At 57.3% G+C, this 24,262-nt stretch overlaps 4 protein-coding genes across 4 annotated transcripts; 2 read left to right on the forward strand and 2 right to left on the reverse strand.

Annotated features, from left to right (window-relative positions):
• Positions 1–149: 149 nt before the first annotated feature.
• On the reverse strand, positions 150–14,675 carry JDV02_008302 (NRPS; the record flags this gene model as incomplete). The annotated part of the gene is made up of 4 exons (XM_047989887.1): positions 150–546; positions 614–10,669; positions 10,760–14,192; positions 14,244–14,675. 3 exons carry the CDS (start codon positions 14,673–14,675, stop codon positions 1,110–1,112), a joined length of 13,425 nt encoding a protein of 4,474 aa, XP_047845891.1. The 3' UTR covers positions 150–546; positions 614–1,109.
• Positions 332–523, forward strand: JDV02_008301 (uncharacterized protein; the record flags this gene model as incomplete). The annotated part of the gene is made up of 1 exon (XM_047989886.1): positions 332–523. One exon carries the CDS (start codon positions 332–334, stop codon positions 521–523), a length of 192 nt encoding a protein of 63 aa, XP_047845892.1.
• A 599-nt stretch (positions 14,676–15,274) lies between the features above and the next one.
• JDV02_008303 (uncharacterized protein) lies at positions 15,275–16,066 on the forward strand. Its single transcript, XM_047989888.1, has one exon. It carries the CDS (start codon positions 15,374–15,376, stop codon positions 16,001–16,003), a length of 630 nt encoding a protein of 209 aa, XP_047845893.1. The 5' UTR covers positions 15,275–15,373; the 3' UTR covers positions 16,004–16,066.
• A 2,004-nt stretch (positions 16,067–18,070) lies between these two features.
• On the reverse strand, positions 18,071–22,088 carry JDV02_008304 (uncharacterized protein). Its single transcript, XM_047989889.1, has 4 exons — positions 21,569–22,088; positions 19,875–21,474; positions 19,405–19,787; positions 18,071–19,336 (listed from the first exon to the last, which is right to left on the reverse strand). Exons 2-4 carry the CDS (start codon positions 21,076–21,078, stop codon positions 18,512–18,514), a joined length of 2,412 nt encoding a protein of 803 aa, XP_047845894.1. The 5' UTR covers positions 21,079–21,474; positions 21,569–22,088; the 3' UTR covers positions 18,071–18,511.
• Positions 22,089–24,262: the final 2,174 nt, after the last annotated feature.

Genomic DNA, 24,262 nt, shown 5'->3' on the forward strand with positions numbered 1-24,262 from the left:
AGCGGCCAGACCTCGGTCACGTTTCTCGGTCGCCTCGTCGGTGTGTGTTTATTGTAGGCCTAGAGGCAGGCGCCAACCCTACCAACGAACAGAGGCGGGCAACTCGAGAGCTCGCGCTCAAACATATATAGACTTAGAATAGTCTCGATACCTAGTCAACAAGACAAACAAGTTTCTTAGCTTGAGCTTCAAAGCCAGAACAACTTCTCCTCTCAATCTTCCATCAACGCAGCTGTCAACCCAGGGCTCTCACGTCGGAGCGCACTCATCGCATCACACCAAGACGCATCACTCGTCGCAGCAACTCTCGCGCCGCAGACATACCTTCGCCATGGCTTCCCACACCAGCAACAACAACAACTCCGTCGTCTTCCTCGCCCAGGAAGAGGTCCGCCAGGTCTACTACTTCTGGACCTGCCATATGTGCGGCGGCGGCCCCTTCTGGCTCTCCACCACCCCCGGCTGCGTTCTGTGCGGCCACCCTCGCTGCACCTCGTGCAATGTGACCTCGGAGACGGCCTAGACGGCTTGGCCCGACATCTGCTACTACTTTTCGTAAGTAACTCGTATTTGCTGTGTCTCTATCTCTTGCCCTCTCTCTTACTTTACCTACCTGCAACGTGACAGCCGTTGGATACTAACTGAGAAGTAAAGGCCGCACCACAAGCAGGGTCGCGGCACTTCGAATGATTGCGGGCGTGCGACTGATACGACAGGAGCCTTGTCGGTCCCGGGTAGGAGGAGGAGGAGGAGGAGGAGGAGGAGGAGGAAGATGCGCCGCCGCCAGAGGTGGTGATGGTGGTGGTGAATGGTAGGGGTGGCTGACGAAGCTCACCCCAATGTGTGCTTGGATATGGACGTTCGCTCCGCTTCTTATATGTCTTGCTACAACCGTGCGGCTCTCTGAAGCTGCATATGAAGGGTGTTGGCGCAGAAAAAAGCGGCGGTTAGAGATCGGTCACAAGGCCAAGGGGGAGATTCATGGCCGGTGCGGGTCGCCGGTCGGCTGAAAGTTCGTTTCCTTTGTTCCTGTCATGTTCACCTCGCTTGTACTGTTTTGAATACACTTGACGTCAAGATTCGTGCCACGCTTTCTTCTGGGGCTGATGTTATGGTGACGCGCTCACACTAGCGAGCAGACTCTCAACAGTCTCTGAGCCAGTCCCGCCCAGGATAGACGTCACCACGTCGCAGAGGATGTTCAAAACCAATTCTGCGTTCTTCTGCGTCAAGATGTCGCTGCGCGTGTCGAGAGTCATTTGCATCCTCTCATCTGACAAGGGGCGCGACTCCACCAGGATCTCATCCGGTGGATGTGGCCAGTCGTACGAACAAGTGACGAGTGCCTCTGCCTCCCCAAAGGCAAACGGCAGGTCTGGCTCGATGTTTTGATGCACCAAGACGCTCTGGCAGGATGTGTCCTCGCGCCAGGGCGTCGCTTTGCGTACAATGTCTTTGAAATCAAGCAGCTCGTGGTCGAGGCTCCTGTGGTGCTGCTCTTGCGTGGAGGCGAGAATATCGGCCACGGTTGCCGCTAGGTTGAGTGTTACGCGCACGGGAATGAAGTTGAGGCACATTCCCACCACGTCCTTGGCGCTAGGGGAGCAGTGGCTTCGCCCGCTGGACGTCTGCGCAAAGACAACATCGCGTTTGCCAGTCAAGTTGCCCAAGACAAGGGACCACGCAACTTTGACGACGGTAGCAAGCGTTATGCTGCTTGGTGCCTCATTGGGAAGGTCCACGGTGCGGCTTGCGGTGACAAAGCTGGAGTTTGAGTACGGCGTTTCGCCAAAAGACGCATTGTCTATCCGTGTAATGTTCGAGTCTCTTAAAGTTTCTTGCCAGAATGTGAAGGCTTCCTCGGTAGGTGCCTGGCTCCAGATATCCAGATACGTCGAGTATGACGGTGCGTCACTCAACATGGCCGCCCCCTCGTACAGCAGCTTCAAGTCGCGCCAGAGGATGTGCAATGAATACCCATCGAACTGAGCGTGGCTCAGTCGCACGACCAGGGCTTGTCCCCCTTCGCTGCTTTCGATGTACCAGAACTGCGTGATTGGAGTACCTAGTGTCGGTATATCGATGTTGTCTTGCTGCCGTTGCCTATCAACAAAGCTGCCAACAGATAAAGGCGTAAAGTGACGCTGTATCAAGGTTTCAATCTCGTCTACCACAACATTGTGCATCTTGCGGCTCTGTTCAACGAATATCGATCTTAGAGCATCGTGTCTTTTCACCAAGGCAGAGCACGCGGCTTGCAGTCTGTTGAGGTCGATTGTGCCGTTGAGATTCAGGATCCAATATTCAGGGGCTTGGAACAAATATCTCTCTGCGGCTTGCGACACGGGGAGAATGTCCACAATATCCGTCTCCGCAGAACAGCCTGACTTGTGCTCCTGCAGCAATCGAAAAATGACTTTTTTACTCGCCAAGTCGAGAGGCTTAGACGATGCTGACGCGGAGCTCTTGAGGACGCGTCCACTGAGAGCCTCTCCTTGAGGGACAAAGAGAGCAAGTTCAGAAAGCCGTGGGGTGCTGAATATGTTGGTCACGCGAAACGTGAAGCCCTTCTCTTGTGCTTCGTGTGCGAGCCGGATCGCGTCTATCGAGTCTCCGCCCAAACGGAAGAAGTTGTCGTCCATCCCAACGTCCCCTGGATCCACAGTCAGCACGTCGGCAACAATCTTTTGCAGGGTTCTTTCTTTTGTTGTCCTAGGTGGCCTTGGTAGAGCTTTGCCCAGTCGGTACTGCTGCATCTCGCGCCAGGTCATGGCCGCAGTTAGATGCCGCAGGAGACGGCGATCTGCCTTGCCCGCAATGGATAACGGTACGTGTGTCAGAGGAATGAAAACATTTGGTACCATGTAAACTGGTAGGTGTTGGCCCAGATGAGCTGCCAGATGCTGTGCAGTTTCTCGATGCCTAGTACCTGGTGGGAGAAAGGGGCGTTCGTCTTCAGGCTCGGCCTCTTCGTCGTCGTTCCTCTCTTGGTGGATGAAAGCCACCATTAATTCGCCTACATCTCGTTGCATTGGCTGTATGACCTCAACGATGGCATTGGCGACGGGAATATTCGTGTGACAGATGTGGTGCTCAATCTCTCCCAGCTCCACACGCTGTCCTCGAAGCTTGACCTGCGTATCCTTGCGGCCAACGTATGTGAGGGTGCCATCAGAGTTGTATCGCACCAAGTCTCCTGTCTTGTACACTCGAGACCACGGGCGTATTCTTCCTAGCCACGGGGGAGCATCTACGAATGCCTCCGCCGTTCTTGTCGGGTTGTTGAGATACCCGCGTGCTAGCGTGGGCCCTTCAAGAAGGAGCTCGCCGACCGCTCCCACCGGCATCAAGACGCTGTCGTCGTCCTTGTCGACGACCCACGATACAGCACCCAGTGTTTGTCCAATATTGGCTGGCTTGGATTCGGGCGTAGCATCTGCCAGCGCGCAACAGACGGAGCATTCCGACGGCCCATAGCCGTTGACAAGTCGCACCTTACCTGCCCAGGTCTCAACATCTCGCTGATTCATAGGCTCCCCACCAAGTAGAACTGTTTTCAATCCAGGTACATCTTCTGGACGCAGCACACGCGCAATTGAGGGTGTGAGATCGACCCTGTTGACGCGGAAGTCGTTGATGACACCTGCTAGGTTGTCGCGAAGACTCTCCGACGAGGGTACGCAGACGCATCCTCCTGCAAGAAACGTCCAAAGATAATCCGCGATGCTCACATCAAACATGTGAGATGCGAATTGGAGTGTCCTCGTCTCTCTGTCAAGGTAGAGTTGTGTTTGCTGGGCCGAGCCGCTCGTATAGAATGCTGCATGCTCGGTGATGATACCTTTTGGCTCACCCGTTGAGCCTGACGTGAATATGGCGTATAGGGCGTTGCTAGGGCCAACTTCATTCGAAAGAGCCAAGGTGTTTGCAGCCTCGCCGAAGTCGGTCCCTAACACAGCAACCGTCGATGACAGCTGGCCTGCAAGGGTTTTGCATACTTTTGAGCTCACAATCACTTGTGCGCCAAGAGCATTGCATATAGCCCGTAGGCGCTGCCACGGCAGGGCTGGATCCAGCAGGGCCACAGCACCGCCGGCTTTGACCACGCCTAGGATGCTCACGGCAACCCACTTGGACTTTTCGATTAGAATAGGCACAAAGACTTCGGGACCAACACCAAGGGTCTGAAGATGTGAAGCAAGGCTTGAGGACAGGTCGTTCAGTTCGCGATAGCTGAGGTCGCCATCCCAAGCACACACTGCCTGTCTGTCAGGGGCGCCAAGATACTGAACTTCAATCCCGTGGTGCACGCAGCGGTTGACGGCCTTGGGGACGGTTGAGTTCCAGCCTTCGATCTCCTTCCGCGATGACGGGGCCAAAAGGTTGAGATCCGCAATGTTTTTGGACAAGTTGTCCTGTATCTGCTGTAGGATATGGGCGAAATCAGATGAGAGCCGCCGCACCTCCTCGCCGGCCAAGACGTTACTGTCAAAGTGGAAGGTGATGATTGCTTCCGCGTCTGAAACCTGGCAGGTAATCTCTAAAGCATACGTACCAAAGTCCGCAGCATTGGTCTCATCCTCGACTGGCACCAAGAGGCAGCCCGCACGACCTGAGTTTGCCGGTTGGATCAGCAGTAACGACTGAAACCGGCAAGCAACCTCGGCGTCTCCTCCGAGCTTGCGTATGTTTTGTAGGCCCAGCTGCTCATGCGGGACCATGTTTGCCAGCTGCATTTGCACTCGGTTCAGTTCAGACATGACGGTTTGATCTCTTCTCGGATGGAAACGAAAAGGGACGGTAGTAATGGTAGGACCGGAGACGTGCTCAATTCCATGGATGTTGGCGTTGCGGCCAGACCCGATGAGGCCAAACACTGCCTCATTCGACTCACTGAATCTGGAGAGAGCCAGAGTCCAGGCCAGAGTCAATGTGGTTGCTGATGTTTGATCCCCAATAGGATGCAGCTTGGCTCTAATATCCGTCAAGTTGTCAATTACTGGGGTGTAGTCGTTTGTTGGAAGCGGGGGGAACGAAGTTTCAGAAACGCCTGACAGCTGCTCGCACCAGTATCTTCTCGTACATTCGTTATTTTGTTTGGACATATAGCCAACGAAATGATTGAAAGGTCGCTGTAGTAGTTGTTCTCCCGAGAACGCTTGTTCGATCTGGTCGAGAACGAGGTCCAAGGACCATCCATCGTACAAGGCATGGTGTATGTCGAGGAGAAGCACCCCGGAGGTGCTTCCGTCGTCCTCACTGCTGACATGCAGTTGCACCATTGGGTCGCCTAGCTGGAGCCTTTTGCGCGGCACCGTCAAGGTCAGTCCTTCGATGTTGTCAATGCCAGTCACACTCAGTGGAATGTCGTCGTCAAGGACTACTTGATACAGCGCCGAATCCTGGATAATCCTCGTGCGCAGGATTGGGTTGGCCTTCACCACTGCTTTCCATGCGCGCTTGAGCTTCTCCACGTCAAACATCTCATGCATTCGATAGCGGAAGAGGGCCCGGTAAGCGCCTTCCTTGCGCAAAGAACCGTACACTATCCCCTCCTGTAGGGGTGTGCACGGGTAGATGTCTTCAATTTGGGATGTTTCGACGCGGCAAGCCCCGGCCGCTACTTCAAGTAGTGTCGCACGCTTTTCTTTATGCACGAGCTCAAATGGAGCAAGCTTTTCTGGGGAATTGTCGGCTCCGCGATCCATAACGTCCGCCATGTCGGAGAGCCGCGGGTGAGTGAAAACGTTTGCCACAGACAACCGGTATCCCCTCTCGCGTGCGGCGGAAGCAAGCCGCATCGCAGATATTGAGTCTCCGCCCGCGCCGAAGAAATTTTCTTCAGTGCTAAGGTCGCTAATTGGCAAGTTCAGCAGGCCGGCCCAGAGCTCAGACATGACGCGCTCCTTGTCGTTGACAGGCTTGACAGCCGTGGCCGCGCTAGAGCTCAAACGGCTGTCGGAGCCGTCGTTCGGCAGCGACGTGGCAAGCTGCGATATCATGCGACGGTGGACTTTGCCACTGTCAGTCACCGGAATGTAGTTGAGGGGCACGAAGGAGGAGGGGATCATGTAGCGAGGAAGCAACGCCGAAAGCCTTGTCTTCGCTTCGTGGCAGACTTTTCGAAACGTGTCGTCTGGGACTCCAAAAAGCGACTTGTCATCTGCTCTTGAAATGGCAATACCCGCCTCTCTCAGATGAACGAAAGCGAAGAGCTTAGGTTCAGCTTCAGGCTGATGAACGAGCTCAACGACTATGGCCGTATTGTCGGGGAGAAATTGCTTCAAGTTGGTTTCAACTTCCTCCAGCTCGATACGCTGGCCGCGAAGCTTGATTTGTCTGTCCTTGCGGCCTACGTACCGTATGCACCCATCTTCCATGTATTGAACGAGATCACCGGTTCGATACAGCCGTGAGTCCTTGTCGCCACGAAAGTGGCATAGCCACGACGGACTCGGGATGAAGCTCGCCGCTGTCTTTTCAGGATCGTTGATATAGCCCCTACCAACAATCGGACCTTCAATCAGGAGCTCTCCGATAGCCCCCCAGGCGCAGAGCCGTGATGGATCCGATGGGCTTACAATCCACCCGGCACCAGTGGCAAAAGTGCCCAGTGTTCCAGAAGCATACCTCCGTGGGTCGGCGTGCCCGACTACGCACACCGGCGTGCATTCTGCCGGACTGTAGACGTTGATGAGGCAGCAATTGCTTCCTACCCAACGCTCCACATCAGCAACTCGGAGGGTTTGGCCTCCAAAAACTAACGTTTTGAGCGATGGAACAAGATTGGGCGTGAGGACCTGCGACGTGGATGGAATCATGAATACCCAATTAATGTCGTTCCGCGCAATAAATCCATTGAGATCAGATAGTCGCTCCTCGTCAGAGGGGATACACAAACACCCCCCGAAAGCCAGACAGGTCAAGATCTCCAGGATCGACGCATCGAATGCGTACGATGCAAAGTGTAGCGTCCTGTTGTCCGATGTCAAGTTTAACGGCCCTGCGAGGTCTCGAAGAGCCGTGGCAACGCTGTCATGTTCCAGGGTTATGCCCTTGGGAATCCCCGTGCTCCCGGATGTAAACATTACGAAAGCGGCATCTGTCACCGCTAATTTTCGCGGAGATTCCGGTGGGCTAGAAGGAGGCGTGTCCAGCAGAGCAGCCGATAGTATGACGATGGGAGTGTCAGTGTCTAATGCCTCAACTATGCCTCGCGTCGCATGTGATACGACGATGACGGCAGCTTGCATCTGCTTGAGCATCTGCTCCAGTCTACCAGGCGGGTGAGAGGGATCCAGAAAAGCGCAAGCGGCCCCCGCCTTGAGAACGGCGAGTGTAGCCACGACGGTCCATCGCGACTTTTCCATGCAAATCGCTATGGTTGTGTCAGGACCAATAACGTGCGAAATCAGACGTTGCGAAAGTCGGCCACAGTCTCTCCGTAGCTGCTCGTATGTAAGTGAGCCGTCCCATGAAGAAATCGCCTTCTTTTCTGGGTGCAGTCGGCATTGTTCCAACACCAGGTCGTGGACCAACCGATCCGCACAGGTCAACGTGGATGCGTTCAAGGCCCCGACACGCTCCAGGTCATGAGGGCTGATGACCTCAATATCCTTTATCGCCATTTTTGGGCTTCTCATCACTTGCTGAGCAACATGGTCGAGTTGATGAGCCAAATTGTGCGCTTCAACCTCGTTCAAAAACGACTTGTCAAAGTTTGCGGTTAGTTGAACGGAGTGCTTGTCCGGCGAGAGGGAGAATATCATCAGCAGAGGCGTGCTCGCAAAACGAGAGTACACGTCGTCAGTTTCCAAGGCTTCCTTGTAGAAGTCGCTCTCCACGTCTTGGTCTGCTGGCTGGATGACCAGCTGGGTGTGGAAGTCGCATGCCACCGCCGTTTCAGCGCTTATGGAACGAATATTCTGTAGCCCAATCTGCTCATGTGATGTCATGTCAAGCACACGTCTTTGTATGGACATGGCTGCTTGTTCCACGGGCATCATTTCTAACAGTCTGATACGAAAAGGCACCGTCGTGATGGTTGGGCCAACGCATTGTTCGATGCCCCTCATACGCGCGTTTCTCCCCGAGAGTGTGAGCCCGTACACGACGTCATCCGCAGCTGTGTAATGGCTGAGCACGATCGCACATATGAGCTGAATAATGGCTGAGAGTGTCACATCCACAGTATCGGTGTTCATGATCTGGATCCTGTGTGTAACAGACTGTCGTTGAAGGGAAGAGCTTGGGAATCGGGGTTGCGCGGGAAACATCGAGACGTCCAAATCACGGAACTCTTGCCTCCAGAACTCTCTGCTCTCACTGGCATCGAGTGTCTTCAAATAAGCCACAAACGCGTTGAAAGGTTGGACAGTGAGCCTTTCACCCTTGTAGGCCGCTTCAGCTTGATGGAAGATGAGCGGCAGCGACGTGCCATCGTACAGGGCGTGATGAAGCCAAAGCTGCAGCCTATGCTCGTCGCCGTACTTGACTAGTTTGATCCTCTGAAGTGGTTTTCCGGGCATGATTTCCAACGGGTCGTCGCGTGATGACCACTCCAGCTTCTCTGCAATGACAGCTTGTAGAGTACAGTCGCCCACGGGTCCCAGGACCAGGCGCGTGCGAAGAATAGGGTTCGCGTCATACACGGCTGTCCACGCCAGGAGCAACAGATCAAGGTCGGCATTTCGAGGTAGGCTGAACTCCATCCTGGCTACATAATGGTCCTGGTGCATCATGCTCAGCGCGAATAGGCCCTCCTGCATGGGGGTGCACGGGTAGATGTCTTCCACAGAGTCCAGGTCAACGCCGCAAGCCTGCGCCACGAATGTTATGAGATCGTCACGACTTTCCGTCTCCGTCAGCTGAAAGGGCAATATTTCTTCGGAAATACACTGGGTCGGGTGTCCAAGAGATAATGCCAGATCAGACAGACGAGGGAAGCGGAACAAATCGGCCACAGACAGGGAGTACGATGCTTCATTGAGGCGACCGACTACTTTCATCGCGCCAATTGAATCACCTCCAATGTGGAAAAAGTTGTTATCCATGCCCACAGATTCTGCAGGCAAGCGGAGCGCCTGACATACGGCCAGTTGAACGGCGACCTCGGCGGCGGTCGCTGGGGCGCGATGGGAGACAGACAGGCCGTAAGCTAGGAGTTCACGCCTAGTGAGTTTCGAGACCGCGTCCCGGAGCAGTCGCCGATCGACCTTTCCGGTCATCGTCAGAGGAACGCGCGTGAGTGGTAGGAACAGAGATGGGACCATGTAACTCGGCAGTCGAGAGCGAAGGCGTCGCTCTACCTCTTCAAACTGGTTTCCGATAGTGGCCACAGCCTGGCCCAAGACTGGCTCTGCCGTTCCGGACTCATAATCACGCAGGTAGATGAGCACGGCGAGCATGGTGTCCGATTTCTCGCCCTCTGGTGTCACCAGGTCTGCCACGACCTGTCGCGCTGCGGGCAGACATTCCCGTACATGCTGTTCGACCTCGCCCAGTTCTATGCGTTGCCCACGGAGCTTGACTTGGTTGTCTTTCCGCCCCATGAATAGTAGCGAGCCGTCGCCGCTGAAGCTGTAGCGGACAAGGTCTCCGGTCTTGTAAAGTCGTCCCTGCCTGCCGCGCCTGAGGCGGTGAAGCCAGCCCGGGTAGCCAATAAACGACGCTTCAGTTGCTTTCTCATCCTTCAGATAGCCGTTTGCTAAAATGGGTCCTTCAACAACAAGCTCGCCCACGGCGCCGGGCGGCGTAAGAATGCTGCTGTCTCTTGGATCAACGATCCAGCATGCCGCACCAGCACCCCAGCCGATGTTCGAATCACCACATTCCAAAGTTGTATTTGGCTGTATAGACGTGTCAATACAGCATTCTGCGGGTCCATAGCCGTTCATCAAGTGCACCCTGTCCTTCCATTTGTCAATGTCCATCATGGTGACGGCTTCACCGCCCAGGGCCAGAATCTGGAGCGTCTCCAACTTGGTTGGCGACAAGACCCTGGCCAACGATGGCGTTAACGTAGCCCAATTGACTTGAAAGGCGTTCATTGCCTTCTCCAGGTTTGTTCGACTCTCCGTCTCAGCAGGGATGCAGACACATCCGCCCTGTACAAGAGGGTATAAGATCTCGGCAATCGATGCGTCAAACGTAAAAGAAGCAAAGCTGAGGACTCTCGAATTTCGGTCGATAAGCAGCTTGCCACTATTTACGATTGCGGCAGTGGCTAGCGCTCGGTGCCCCATGATGACGCCCTTGGGTCGACCTGTCGAGCCGGAGGTGAAGACGGCGTAGACAGGCTCGTCCGGTGTCACTGCGGCAGGCGAGGAGCTTGGGCCAGACCGCCTGTCTCGCCTCTGCTCTACCAGCACCGTCTGCAGGCCCAGTGCCTCTGCATTTTTAGCCTGCAAGGCAGACGTTATGGCTAGCTCCGCCGCGACGACCTGTTGAATTTGTTGAAGACGCTTCGTCGGCGTTGCAGGATCGATGAGCACAAACGCGGCCCCGGCCTTCATGACGGCCAGCATGGCCACGACTGTCCAGAGCGACCTCTCCACGATGATCATGACATACTGCCCAGGTCTGACGTCTCTGTGTCGAAGTATGTCGCAAAGGATCGTTGCTCGTGTATTGAGGTCTCCGTATGTGAGCGAGCCATCCCACGCATCGACTGCTGTGTCACTCGGACAGCCCACGCAGTGCCTAGTTATAATATCATGAACGCAACAGTTCATGGGCTCAGGAAGATGTCTGTTCCAACTGCTGAGTATTCCAAAATCCTGTTCACTCATTGTGGACAGCTCCGACAATGTCTTTTCCGGGTTGCTGGTAATGCGGTCCATCCAATGGCAGAACTGATTCATGATTCTTTCCATCAGCCATAAGGTGATAACCTCCGGGTCGTAGGTGGCTATGATGGTCAGGGCGTCGTCACTGGCATGTTCTCCGAGATGGATTTCGAGTGATAGAATGTACTGGTCCGCAATTTCCATGGAATGCCTTTGGCTCCTATTGCCAAATATCATGGATTCCGGCTTGTCGTCATGCGGTTGTATGACTAGATGGTTCTGGAATCGGCATGCGACGGCCGCGCCATTCCCTAACGCAGCTATCCGCTGGAGCCCAGCGTGCTCAAACGGTATCGTGCGCCCATTTTGAGCATTCATTTGCTGCAGAGCTTCGCGTGCCGTGCGCGAGCGGTCATATTTGAATCGCAATGGGATCGTCGTCAATGTCGGCCCCAAGATCTCCTGCACCCCAGGGACTGGCACGTTGCGCCCGGCGAGGGTGATTCCAAACACAACATCGTCCGTGCCAGCGTATTGTGCTGTGGTAAGTGCCCATGCAAGCTGGATGACAGTGGGCAAGGTAGCGTTGATATGTTGTGTGGTACGCAGCGCGGCTGAGCGAGTTGCGACCTGAAATTGGCGAGGCGTGTAGTTGTGCCTGGGAGCCGGAAACATCTGGCCTGAGTAATTATCCAGCTGTTTCTTCCAAAAGTCCTCCAGCGGCGCGTCTTCTTGGTCGTCGAGGATATGTCTGACGAAATATTTGAAGGGCTTCGACGCTGGAACGACGCCATGGTAAGCCGCCTCAACCTGCTCCAAAACACGAGGCAGCGACCATCCATCGTACAAGGCGTGATGGATGGAAAAGATGAGGATTTTGGTTTTGTTTTCCTTAACTAGAGTCAGGCGTGCTAGTGGTTCCCCAGTCTTCATCTCCTGCATCGCCGTGGTCAGCGATTCCTCTAGGCTCTGGGAGTGTTTCCATTCGATGCCGGTCGTCACGACCACTTGCAGTGAGGTATCCAAGTCGGGTATGATGCGTGTACGCAGAGTCGGAGTGGCTTTCAGGACGTCGTGCCATGCACGTTCTAGTCGCTTCTCGTCTATTGCTTGTGGCAGACGATACACGTAACGAGCAAGGTACTTGGGCTCGACGCCGATAACGGACTGCGCCATGAGGCCCTCTTGCAGAGGCGTGCAGGGGTAGATGTCTTCAATCTGCTCAGCCGGCACGCCACAGGCCTTTGCAGCCATTTCCAAAAGCTCATCTCTTGATCTCTGTGGACCGACCAAGGATAGGGGAGGTATGTCGGTCTCGATCGAAGAGTAGAACATGCTGGCCGCGAGGTCGGCGAGGCGTGGTGTCTTGAAAACTTTGTCGACGGGAATCACCAGCCCCTCGTCGCGCCCAAGACGTGCGAGCTCCATGGCACGGATGGAATCCCCGCCGAGGCCGAAGAAGTCATCGGCGACCCCTGCGTGTTCGACTTGCAGAACCGCCTGGACCAGCCGACAGAGGACGGCTTCCATGTGCGTCGATGGTGTTGTTGTGGCGTTGTGCGGTGCCTGGATGTATTTGAGAAGATCTTTTCTCGTCATCTTTGCGGCCTCGTCTCGCAAGGCTCGCCGGTCGGTTTTGCCCGTCGGAGTCATGGGAAGGATCCGCAGAGGCACCACGGCAGCGGGGACCATGAACCGCGGCAGGTGAGCGGCCAGCTGATGGACGACATGCTGGGAAATCTGCCTGGACTCTGCACTTGGTGGGCAGAACGCAGTCATGGTCCCAGGGCTGTCGTCGCAGGATATGTGCGCCGTCTCCGGATTGAAGGTAAATCCGACGAGCACTTTGTCGGCACTGCCAGCGGCAGGCACGACCACGTCGGCCAAGGCAAGCGCGCCGGCGGGCAGCGCCTGCCGCATGTGGTGCTCGACTTCGTCCAGCTCCAACCTCTGGCCGTGAATTTTGACTTGTTTATCTCTCCGCCCGACAAAACGCAACTTGCCGTCCTCGACGTACTGTACCAAGTCGCCCGTGCGGTACATCTTGATGCCGCCGCCACCAGGCGCCTCCGAGAAGGCAGACCGCCACACCGGGTTGGCAACGAACGACCGTCTGGTCATGTCGTCGCGCCCGATGTAGCCTCTGCCCACAATGGGACCCTCGACGAGCAACTCACCGACGGCGCCCAGAGGTGCGAGCTTGCCGTGGTCGGCCGGATCGACTACCCAACACAGCGCCCCTGTGCCTGACCCGATGATGTTTGGGTCCTGCCCGATAGCGATTTCATGAATCGACGAGTATACGCAACATTCTGCCGGTCCGTATCCGTTGAAGAGGCGCACGCGACCCGCCCAAGTTTCCACGTCGGATGGTGTAATTCGCTCACCACCGAGCACCAACGTCGTGACTGACGGGACATCGCTTGGCCGCAGCAACCTTGCTACCGTCGGTGGCAGCAGCATCGTGTTCGCAGTCAAGTTTTGCACGGCTCCGGCAAGGTTACCAACGCGATCTTTCTCCGAGGGAATGCATACGCAGCCACCCGCAAGCAGCGGCGTGAGGTGCTCCGCAATGCTAACGTCAAAAGTGTACGAGGAAAACTGAAGCACTCTGCTCGCGCTGTTGAGCCCGATAACTTTGATGGCTTCTGTTTGTCCAGAGCAGAACGCCGAATGATGTATCACGATCCCTTTGGGGGCACCCGTCGAGCCCGAGGTGAAGACGGCAAAGGCAGCGTTGTCCGGTGCGTCGGGCGCCTCGGACAATGTTCCCATAGGCGCAGCTCGAAGGCACTCAACATGTTCCTGGTCTAGTGCGATGACTGGTGGTCCCAGATGTTCTGCCTGCTCAATTAGATGTGGCGCGGATATGATGGTGACAGCTCTGAGCTGCGCGCACATATCGGTCAACCTCGGGAGTGGGAGCGACGGGTCCAAGAGGACAAACGCGCCGCCAGCCCGGAGAACTGAGAACAAGGCAACAAGAGCCCATTTGGATTTCTCAAAGTACACACCGACGAAAGACTGGGGACCGACGCCTCGTATCCGTAAGTCTGCCGCGACGAGAGCGGACACGCGGTCCAGCTCCCCGTATGTCAAGTCGCCGTCCCAAGCACAGACTGCTGTCGTGTCTCGTCGATCACGACACTGGCTCAGAACGAGGTCCTGGATGCAGTGGCTGACGAGCGTTGGCCGTCTCCCGCTCCATGCCTTCAGCTGCCTGGTCATTCTTGGCGAGAGCATGGCGCCAGGCCGTTGCGAGAAAACCCGGGTGAGCTGGATTAGGCTGTATGCGAAGAAGTCTGCGATAACCGTGGCTTGCCATTCAGACAGAATGTGAGTCCCGTAATGAAGGGCAAGCTTCACGTCAAGACTGCTGGCGTGAACCTGGATGTATACACCGATCTGCCGGCAGTCAGCGCCGCGCCTGACAACAGCTGTTTCACCCGTACCTACTTCTGCTGCGATATCATGGGCATAGTTCCACGTAAGGGCTGTGGACGACACTTGCGGCTCCTTGTCCAGCCTCGCCACGGTGACGGCATCTTTGACAAGTTCTGTGGGCGACCGGTCCCGAGACAAATCCACGCAGCACCAGGATCCGGCGACAGCCCGACATGCCACGCTTTCGCCGAGGAACCTGAATGCAGGACGGTTGGAGCCCGTATACGCCTGCAGCACCAAGGACCACGCGGCTCGGAGCAATTGAGCAAAGGGAAGTCCATGCGCGCTGCAAAACTCGAGGGCTATGTCTCGTTCCTGTTGTTCTAGGAGTATGTCCACCGACTGACGTTTAGCCTGTCCGCGGGAAATGTTGGGCAGAGTAGGGAACTGGCAGGTATCATGCCAGCGGTCGTGACTATGTTCGGACGCCGGAATAGGAGCCATGGCGGATGGACCACCAGGAAGGTGACAACTGCAAGAAACCAAAGCAGCAATGTGACACACACAACCTCTGCGAGATGACAGAGTTGCAGACTTGGGCGAGGCCTCAGAACGGACAGGCACAGCAGATGACGCCTTGGTATATTGTGATGCGGTTGGAACTCCAGCCGTCTACTCGGTACACCCCAGCACGGTTCAACATCATTCGAGGCATGTCTCTCTCTTCTTGTCGAGTCCCCCATGGTCGTGCAGCCGCGGCTCGGTAGCCTGACGTCGCGTACGCCTGACGTGAATAAACAAGGGGCTGCAGATACGACCCCGCAAGCGTTTCCGTCCACGGCCAAGCTAGAGCCGGCCATGCTTACACGGCATGCCGGCCCGCGACAGCACGCACGGTAGCTCTGATATGCAATGCAGACACGGCACACGGCGGCAAGGGCCACGATGTAGGGCACCGGCAGCGCCTCGGCTACATCGCCGTCTCTCTCGCCTCACTTCCGGACAACCTCACGGAACGTTGCAGATTGTATACGTAGTACTGTATACTATAAGAGGCGCCCGATCTATCCATCTTGGTGTGTTGATATCTACTTTCATACTCACTAAAAGACGCCCCTGTATTCTCTTGCCCGTCTTCCCATCTCTTTTTCCACCGGGGCACACGTAAGATAGCAGCAGCAGCAACAGCAACACCGTCAGCCATGGCCGAGTTCACGCCTTTCTGGGAGCAGCCCAGCCACCCGGGCCTCATCCGGGTTGTTAAGGGCAGCCGCCCTTACACGGCGGCGGCCTACTCGCTCGTCTCGCTGCCCGCAGGGGCACACTTCGCTGCCATCACGACGGCCACGTCGGTGCCGCACACGACATACACGTCGGTGGCGACGGGGTCCGACTCGCGCATCGAGCTCAACTCGGACCTCGTCTACTGCAACCACTCGTGCCGGCCGAGCCTCGTCTTCGACATGACGCGGTTCGAGGTGCGCGTCGCCGATGACCGACCTTTGGGTGTCGGTGACGCCCTCACCTTTTTCTACCCGAGCACCGAGTGGGACATGGTGCAGCCGTTTAGCTGCGAGTGTGGCGCCGGGGACGGCGTCTGCCTCAAGCGCGTCGCGGGTGCGAGCGCCATCGACCCGGAGGTCCTGCTGGCGCGCTGGTGGCTCAATGAGCACGTCCGCGCCCTCGCCACCGAGAAGAAGAAGAAGACGGCGATGATGAGGACTACGATGATGCGCACATCGCGAGGCCTCGCGGATGCAACTACGGCTGGTGGTGCTGGTGGTGAAGCTGTGACGGCGGCGGCGGCAGAGGGACCGATGGCGGCCGTCTAAATGTTTACACCTGCGGTGACGTTCTTTATCCAAGGTACCTACTAGACAAAGTAGACAATAGACGTACGTACTAGCGCCTCTAATAAACTCGCACCACACACACACACACCGGTCTGCATTGTTTTCAGCTGCGCCATGGCGAGTGGCTGCTGCCGTGCGGCGGGACAAACCGTGCAGGTATCCGAACCAAGTGTTTCTTTTACGTAGATGACGCGAGTGATGCAAAAAGCAAGTACATGCCAGCAACCATGGAACGGCGACGGATGGATGCCAAGCCGGCCACAGAAGCGAGGGGCCTTGACGGAATACAGTCTACCTACCTTACCTACCTAGTAACACGCGAGGGGCCACGTCAGTCAGTACTAATAAGTCAGTCCCACGCGGGAAAAAGAGCTCCATCCATGCATCAACAAGCGAGCGCGCCTCGTATCCCATCACCACTTTTTCCAATACAAAGTAACTTACTTGCGTACTACGCACGAATATGCATACTTTTTTTTTCATATTTTGTACATTGTGGGTATGTATTATTGACGTCCCAATGTCACCCTTCTTTCATGCCGATCCGATCCGATCCGAGCCGATCCGATGCCCAAGGCGGGTGACACGAGCCCAGCAGACACGTCCGTCCGGCCGGCCGGCCGGTCGATCGAGCGCTGCTGCTGCTGCGCACCCACACGCCCAGGGCCTCGGGGCTTGCCAGGGCCTGCCTGCACGCTGTGGGCACGCACAGAGGTAGGTAGGTAGGTAGGTAGGTTAGTAGTTGGGTGGGTAGGTGGTTAGGTGGGTAGGTTTGTAGGTAGGTACCTAGGTGGGTAGGTAGGTTTACAGCAAGTATGGGTATACTTGAAGAAGCCCAAGTAGGATCTTTGCAGGGTCGGAACTTTGTACAATATAGGGCTGGGACCTTTGTTAGATTAGTAGGTAGGTAGGTAGGTACTAATAAGGTAGGTAGGGAGGGCGGGAAACGAAACGCGGCGGGCCTGCCTGCCTGCCTGCCTGCCTGCCTGTCGTGCGACGAGTCGACGACCACCACCACGGACGGCTTGCTACCCTCCACTCTCCCGCCCCTCCTCGTCCTCTTCTTCTTCCCTCTCCGCGGCAGCAGCGGCAGCAGAAGCGGCGGCGGCGGCAGCAGCAGCATTGGCAAGGCACACCTGGGTGGGTGTTCATCCGTTCGTCCATCCATTCATCTATCTATCTAGCATCAACTAGGGTTACGCGCACCTACTACGGGCGCGAACCCACCACCACCACCACCACCACCACCACCAACGTAGCATACCAACACACAGACAGAGTCGTATAACCTACTGATACATTATATATCTTGCCCTACCGACGCGATATATATGTATTACTTTCGCCAAAAGAATCTCTTTTAATGAATGCCCTTTTGCTTTCCCACTTCGAACCACATCGTCCCCATTCCCCTCCCCGCCCCCCCTTTTTTGGCCCCCTCCTGCTCCTCCTCCTGCTCCTCCTCCTCCCTCTCACCCTTTATGAAGAAGCACACAAAACACCGGGCGCACACATACACACACACACACACATATACGAAGCATGCAGGCATGTCAACTTTGCAGCAAGGAGCAAAAGTCCCGAGCCCCCTCCCTCTCTGTCCGTCTCACGCATCCGCAACGCACGACGCACGACGGCCGATGCACGTTGCTCCTCCGCCCATCGTCAGTCGTTGTCGTCGTCGTCGCCCGCCCGCCCGCCCGCCATTTCAGTCCCGGTCTCCGCATGCAGTAGTTCCCCCCGCCTACGGCATGGTAGTGAAGCCGCCCCGCCCGAATGCAGATGAGCTGGAGAAACCCCCCCTGCTTCACGCGTCGCCCAGGACACTCGCCCAGAAGGGGGTAGCAGTAGTAGTAGCAGTAGTACTTCGTCATAGTAGTTGTCTTTACACGGCGGTACCCAGCCGCTCTCTGCCGTCTTGGATCGAACCGGTGCCTCGCATCGCGTTACGTACCATCATACATCGCACATATGAGCGGTGTGCTCGCAAACCGGCCCACAACGGGACGTGCCGCAGTCGCAGCCAGCACGGCATCACAAGTCTGCGACATATCGCGTCATGCTTCAAGCTCCAACTGCTGCTTTCTACGGCTAGCACTCTCCCAACCTCGCCGTCCTCGCCCTTGCCCGCCTTCAGCCACACGTCCGCGTGCGCACCGACACATTCGACCTTTGAAGCAGTCCGAAAGCCATTACAAAACAAAACAAAAAAGGGGGCCAAAAAAGAGCCAAAGCACAAAAAGCCAGACAGTCATAGTGTACATTCCATGCCGCCCCTTTTCGCCGGTACGCCAATGTTGTGTCTTCGTTTCGTCGCTTTCGTCGCCTCTACCGCAACAAGAGCCATCCCTATCTCATTACCCGACAAACCGTAGCGCAGCCGTCAATAACACACAATTCCTTAGTGGTTGCAATGGTTTTCGGGCGCGTTGAGGCTGATAAAAACCCTGGTGGGACGTGGTGAGGCCGATGAGGAGGATGCACTACCTACTCAGAGTTCGACACGATGCGAATCCTGGCCTTGGGCGACTTGACCGTCGCCGTTGAAGAGACAAGCCGGCTTGCGGCTTTACCCTTGCCAGGAGAGATCTTCTTACCCGGCTTCGCGTTCTCGTCGCCCACGGCGGCCACGATGGTGAGGCTCGAGGACCGCGAGGAGACCTGCTTCGTGCGCGCGAGTTGGCCATACGTCTTGACCACCTTGGTACTGCTCGTCTTCTTGATGACGGCGCCCGTACTGGCGCGGCGGTTGGCAGGCGACTTGGTGCCCAAGGCCGCCTTCTTTGCGCTTCCGGCGATGCTGGAGACGCTCTTTTTGAGGGCCGTGGCGGCTCCCTTGGCCGCACCCTTGGCCGCCTTGAGGCTAGCATTGGACAGCGACCGCTTGACGCCAGTCGCGGGTTGGATCTTGCGCTTCTTAGTCTTGCCGCCGTCGACCTCGTCGTCTCCGATGAGCTCCTTGAGCTTGCGCTTCCCGGCCTTGACCGTGGCCTTGACCGCCTTCTTCAAGTCCGCCTTGGGCGGCTTAGCCTCGTGCTTCTTGGGGCCCAAGACTCCGCGGCAATTGTGCGACCCACAGAGGCACCGTTGGACGTTCTTGGCCGAGAAAGGGTCGAAGTTGTAATCGTACGTCAGCTCGTCGCCCGTCATGATGGGTCTATCGCCCGCAAAGAGCGCCATTCGCGGCTGCCCTGAGACAATCCATTTAATCATCCGGCAGTTGGGGTTGCAGCTGTGGTTGACGAAGCGGGCGATGCTGCCGGTGGTGGCATCGATGATCATGTTCTGGTCAAAACTCATGAGATAGTAGCACTGCGACCGAAATTAGCGTCCGCCACTGAATCGTGTGAGGCCGATTGGCGGCAAGGCCATTCTCGTACCTCGTTATGCTTGTAGACTTCATTCATGCGGCGCTCGCACTCTTCCTCAGTGATGATCTCGCCCGTGTACTCCATGATGATCTGGTTGGGCTGGAAGCAGCGGTTGCTACGCACACCGTAGCCGCGATCCGACGTCTTGATGACCTCGACGCCGACGCGATACTTGCCTCCCTTGGATCTCCGAGCCGTGAGGTCGGCAAAGGCTCGGTTGGTGCAATGCTCCTTGCCAATGTTGCAGTTGGTGGCGTCGCACTCATACAACATGATGCGGTTCTGGCAGCTCTCGCCGCAGCCGTCCTCGGGCTTGCACACACACTTGGATTGATAGTCGTCAAGGTGCGGCAGCTTGCGCCAGACCTCCTTTGAGTCGCCGATGAACCGATCTGTAGAACCCAATGTTCATGTGAGTATGAGAGCACGTGACTTGCGCGAAGGGCGCCAGGGGCAAGGGAAGTGTGCGGCTTGCTTACTCTTGGTCATCTTCTTCCACTCATCCGGCTTGGGCTGGCCGGGAGGCAGCGGGTTGCAGACGTTGTAGGGCAGCTTGAAGTCGCGGCCGGCGATGAGCATGCGCAAGCCCGTGTATATGGGCAGGGGCATCGTCTTGTTGACGCGACCGCTGGGGATGAGCTCAGGCAAGCCGGCGAGCTTCTTCTTCTCGCCCATGGTCAGGCCCTTGAACATGTCGACGGGGGCGTCCTGGCCGGCGTAGAGCCCCTTGGAAAGATATTTCTTGACGCGGCGCTGTTTCGTGTTGGTGATGGGCTCCGAGTCCTCCTTCTTCGGCTCAGGCTCGGGCTCGGGCTCGACCTTGGCCTTCTTGCGGGCCGGGGGGGTCACAGGGGCGTTGGGGTCGACGAACTTGCCATTGGACCACACCGTGTGCAGAACGGGGCGTTCGTCAATGCCAGAAAACTCATTGGTGTCCTGGAGGCGACGCAGCTCGCGGGACATTTTTGTGACGCCCTTGTCGACGGCCTGGCGGCCCTTCTTGCCAATGCTGGAGAGCTTCGCTCCTAGCGAGGAGACGCCGCCGGCAAGGCGCGATGAGGGGCGAGAGGCGCGCGGCGATTCGCGAACCAAGCCCTGGCGGCGCGTGCGTGGGGAGGCGGGGGCGGAGAGGGCGGCGGGGGACCATTGGAGGTTCAACGCGTCGATGCCTTCCTGGAGAGCCTTGTGCTGCTTGCCCGTCGCGCTCGAGGGACTGGCGAGGGCCTCGATGCTGCCGATGAGAGTGTCGCCCGAGATGGTGCGGCGGCGCTTGCGGTCAGCCACGACATCGCCATTAGCGCGTCGCTTACCATGTCCGTCGGTGCCGCTGAGCTTGGCCAGGTTGTACACGGGGGCCGAGACACGTGCTCGCGAAGAGCGGCGCGCCGGAGTGTCATTGGGGGCGGGCTTGGAGCTCTCCTCGTGGGCCGAGGGGGCCCGCGACTCCTCTGGGTGAGGCGTGACGGCCACGAGGGCTGGCTCGCGGTTGTCGTCGTCGAGGTGGACGGGGGGCGCGTCGGCGGCGTCGTCGGCCACGGTGATTACATCGTGCTTGGGGGTATCTGAGTGCAGACTCTCGCTGTCAGCGACGGTGGTGGGCGGCGTCGAGCCCGAAGACGCGAGATTCGAGGCAGTGTCGGTCGCGGCGGCGGAGACGCTGCTCGTCTCGACCAGGAGCGACATGATGCGAGACGTGTGAGCCAGGGTAGGGGACGCGGGCCTAACGCGTGTCCGCAAACATTCGCGACAGGGGACGGAAATGAGGAGAGGCGAGGCGAGGCACAAGAGCCAGGCAATGGAGGAGCGTCGCGGGTGTTGGCAGGCTCGGCGGCGGCTCGCGATGGAGACGGTGGTGGTGAGGTGTATGTTGTTGGCGTGTCGTGTGGTGGACGTGGAGGAGGCGGGCGTGGGATATTAAGGTGTGGTAGGTAGGTATGCAATTGCTGCGGGCGGGAGCGGCGCGGCGCAGCAGCACAGGTACCTTGGGTAATAAGCCCAGGTACTAATCCAGACGTGTCAACCTTGTGGCGGCCGGTCAGGGAGAGCGTCGAGCGCTGACTGGCAGGGACTGGCGGCTGTCTCCAGGTCTGTTAGTTGGGCACTTTCTGTCTGTGGCTGTCAGGGCAGGCACGCGCTCTAGCGCGATACAGCTCTGTACCGGGGCGCCACACACCCACTATCGAGAGCTGAGGTGAGCTGGGCTCTAGGTTCGTGGCACAAGGGCCAGCCGGAGCAGGTGGTGGTATAATAAGAGGTAGTGTAGTAGCAGCGGACGGCGGCTACTGGACGGATTGGATGGAGCAGAGTCGACGCGCCGCGTCTTGCTGACTGACTGACCGATGCAGTCAGTACCTGCTGTCATGCATCCGTTAGTAGTCTGGTGAGGAGGAGACAGCCACCTCATCAGCCGCCTTGTCGAGGAGCGAGCAGCAGCAAACGCACCAACAGGTTACGGGACGCGCGCGCGTGCGTATGTGGGCGTGCGTGAGTGCGAGATGCGGCGCGCTCGAATGTCCCGCAAGACCGTTGCTCTCTCACGAGCGTCGAAGTCGCTTCGTTTGGCGTGGCTGGGGAGGGGAGGGACGAGGAGAGCTCACGGTGTGGTGCAGTTATGGAACCACTTGGAAGTAATGTAGGTGGCAGAAACACGGGCACGCGGGCACGCGCGGGAAGAGGAGGGGAGGGGGGGGGGAGGGGAGAAGACGGGGTGGTGTTGATGTGCTGCGTGCGTGCCGGTGGCCGTGACAAGGGAAGAAGAGGGAAAAGGGTGCAACGAGGTGGAACGGGCACCAGGCGGGATTTATTATGACGGGCCCCCAAGCAAGTAGGCAAGCAAGCAAGCAAGCAAGCAAGCAGCAAGCAGGTCCAAGGGCGAGTGAGCCAAGGTGAGGCGAGGTGAGGCGAGGCAGGCAGCCGACCTCCTTCCTTGTTCCTCTGTCGCTTTCCACTTCTTCCTCTCCCTCTCCCCTACCTAATGAGGTAACTCGCGATGGAAATCAAAGTGCACGCTTGCGTGCGTGCGCATGTCCGAAGCAGGCAGCTTACTCGTGCGTGCTGTGAGTCCGTAGTCGAGCTCCTCGTGATATCCATCTATCCCCTTGTCCTCTCCCCGCCCCCCGTGCTCACATCTCATTTACCTTGCAAAGCAAAGCGGCTCGAACGCGTCTTCGCATCCCCATCATCGGCCCTCATTGACACTCGCCCGCCGTTGCCCGCCTCGCCGTCCGACACTCTTGCATTCATGCCCAGCAGCTCCTGGCATTTCTCTACTTTGCCCCCTCTCCTCCTCCTCCTTGCTCGTGTCCCGGTGCGCGTGCCATTTTGCCTCGTCGGCTCGTTGCAGTTATATGCCCGGCCTGCTCGTGGCGCTGTCCTCATCGCCACCGGTATTTGCCGCCCAACCCACTGTGTGCCCATTTCCGGGCACGACGAAGCCCGTCCGTCACAGGAGAGGGCCCCCTCCCCGTGATGATGGGCGCGTAAAAAAAACTGCGCCCATGACCTTGTCCGCATCGTTGTTTCGAGCCGTACTTGCTTGCTCCCCGGGGACGGCGCGCACCGACACCAAACCATGGAAGGGCCTGCCTTTTGTCTCTCGTCACGTACAAAAATACGTAGTGTGCACGTACTAGCATGTTACAAGACTCCGACCTTTGCCCACCCCATCCGTGCACCGTTCAGTGGCGCGCGCATCTGCGGCGGGACCACCGCTTGGGCCGATTTTGCATCGTGATGCGTTTTCATGGGGTTCCTCTTCATCAGTCGAGCAATCCCACGCACGGCGAGCTCATCCCGCCTGGGTTCCGCCCGGCAGCGCGTAACAAAAAAAAAAAAAAAGAACACATCGTCATATATCTCGCCCGTTTTGGACAGGGATCCGTCAGCAACTCGACTACGTGCTTCGTACGTGCAATATACGTATAGTTCCAATCAGTCTATTCGAAGCGGGCACACGATAATTATCCATACTACTATTACCTGGGCTCGGCTGGGCTGAGGCCTAAGTCGCGCAACCTGCGCCTAGTCGCCCTTACTGACGCAAACACTCGCGGCTCAGAACATGATGGCAAACCGTGATGATGATGATGGACCCCTCCGCAAAGGGACGGGGACGAAAGCTTGAGGAGGCATTGACGCTCCGCTGTTCGAGACTTGGTCGTGGGCACTAGTTAGTTACGTGTTACGCGTGATCCCCTTCCCGCAGACTACGGCTGCCACCGGGTTGTGCTCAGAAGAGCGCCGGGGGAGGGCAGGTCTCTCGCGTTGGTTCGACCACATGTGTTCGCGGCACTGGGCAGACGATCCCTCTCGTTCGCGAATGCGCGTTGTCTGCCCGCCGCCCCATCCATCCAGCCAGGCTCCCAACAACGGAAGGGAGGAGGGGGGGGCTCGGCTTTCCCGGGGGAGGGAAAGAAGGGGTGGGTGTGGAGCAATAGCAGGAGAGACGAGCTCGAACACGCAGCATGGAGGAACGTGGACGGCGAAGGCCTTCATGCCTCCCCGAGTCAGGCCCGCGATGCATGAACGGTGGGAGCCGCTGGCGTTTAAGCATATTTCCGGTTCTCCATGGCCCGTGATTACTTACAGTGCTTCCTTCGTACCTACGAATCCCACCCCGGGAAAAAGAAAAAGTAAAAAGGGGGAAATAGGAACAATAACGCGAAGAGCAATACTGGACGTAACGAAACTCCCGCGGCGGCGGCACTACATGTGCCCGATGGATGCCGCTCGCGCGCGTAGCCGGGCCGGCCATCAGGACAGCGTTATTACCCTCGTTCGCGTTGGAGAGGGAAAGAGAAAAAAACGTGTGCTCAGTCACCAGATTTTGGCGACATCAGCCAACCCGAGTCATTTTGCCTTCTTCATG

This window comes from Purpureocillium takamizusanense, chromosome 8 (genome assembly GCF_022605165.1).
Source record: "Purpureocillium takamizusanense chromosome 8, complete sequence".
Taxonomy (NCBI): Eukaryota; Fungi; Ascomycota; class Sordariomycetes; order Hypocreales; family Ophiocordycipitaceae; genus Purpureocillium; species Purpureocillium takamizusanense.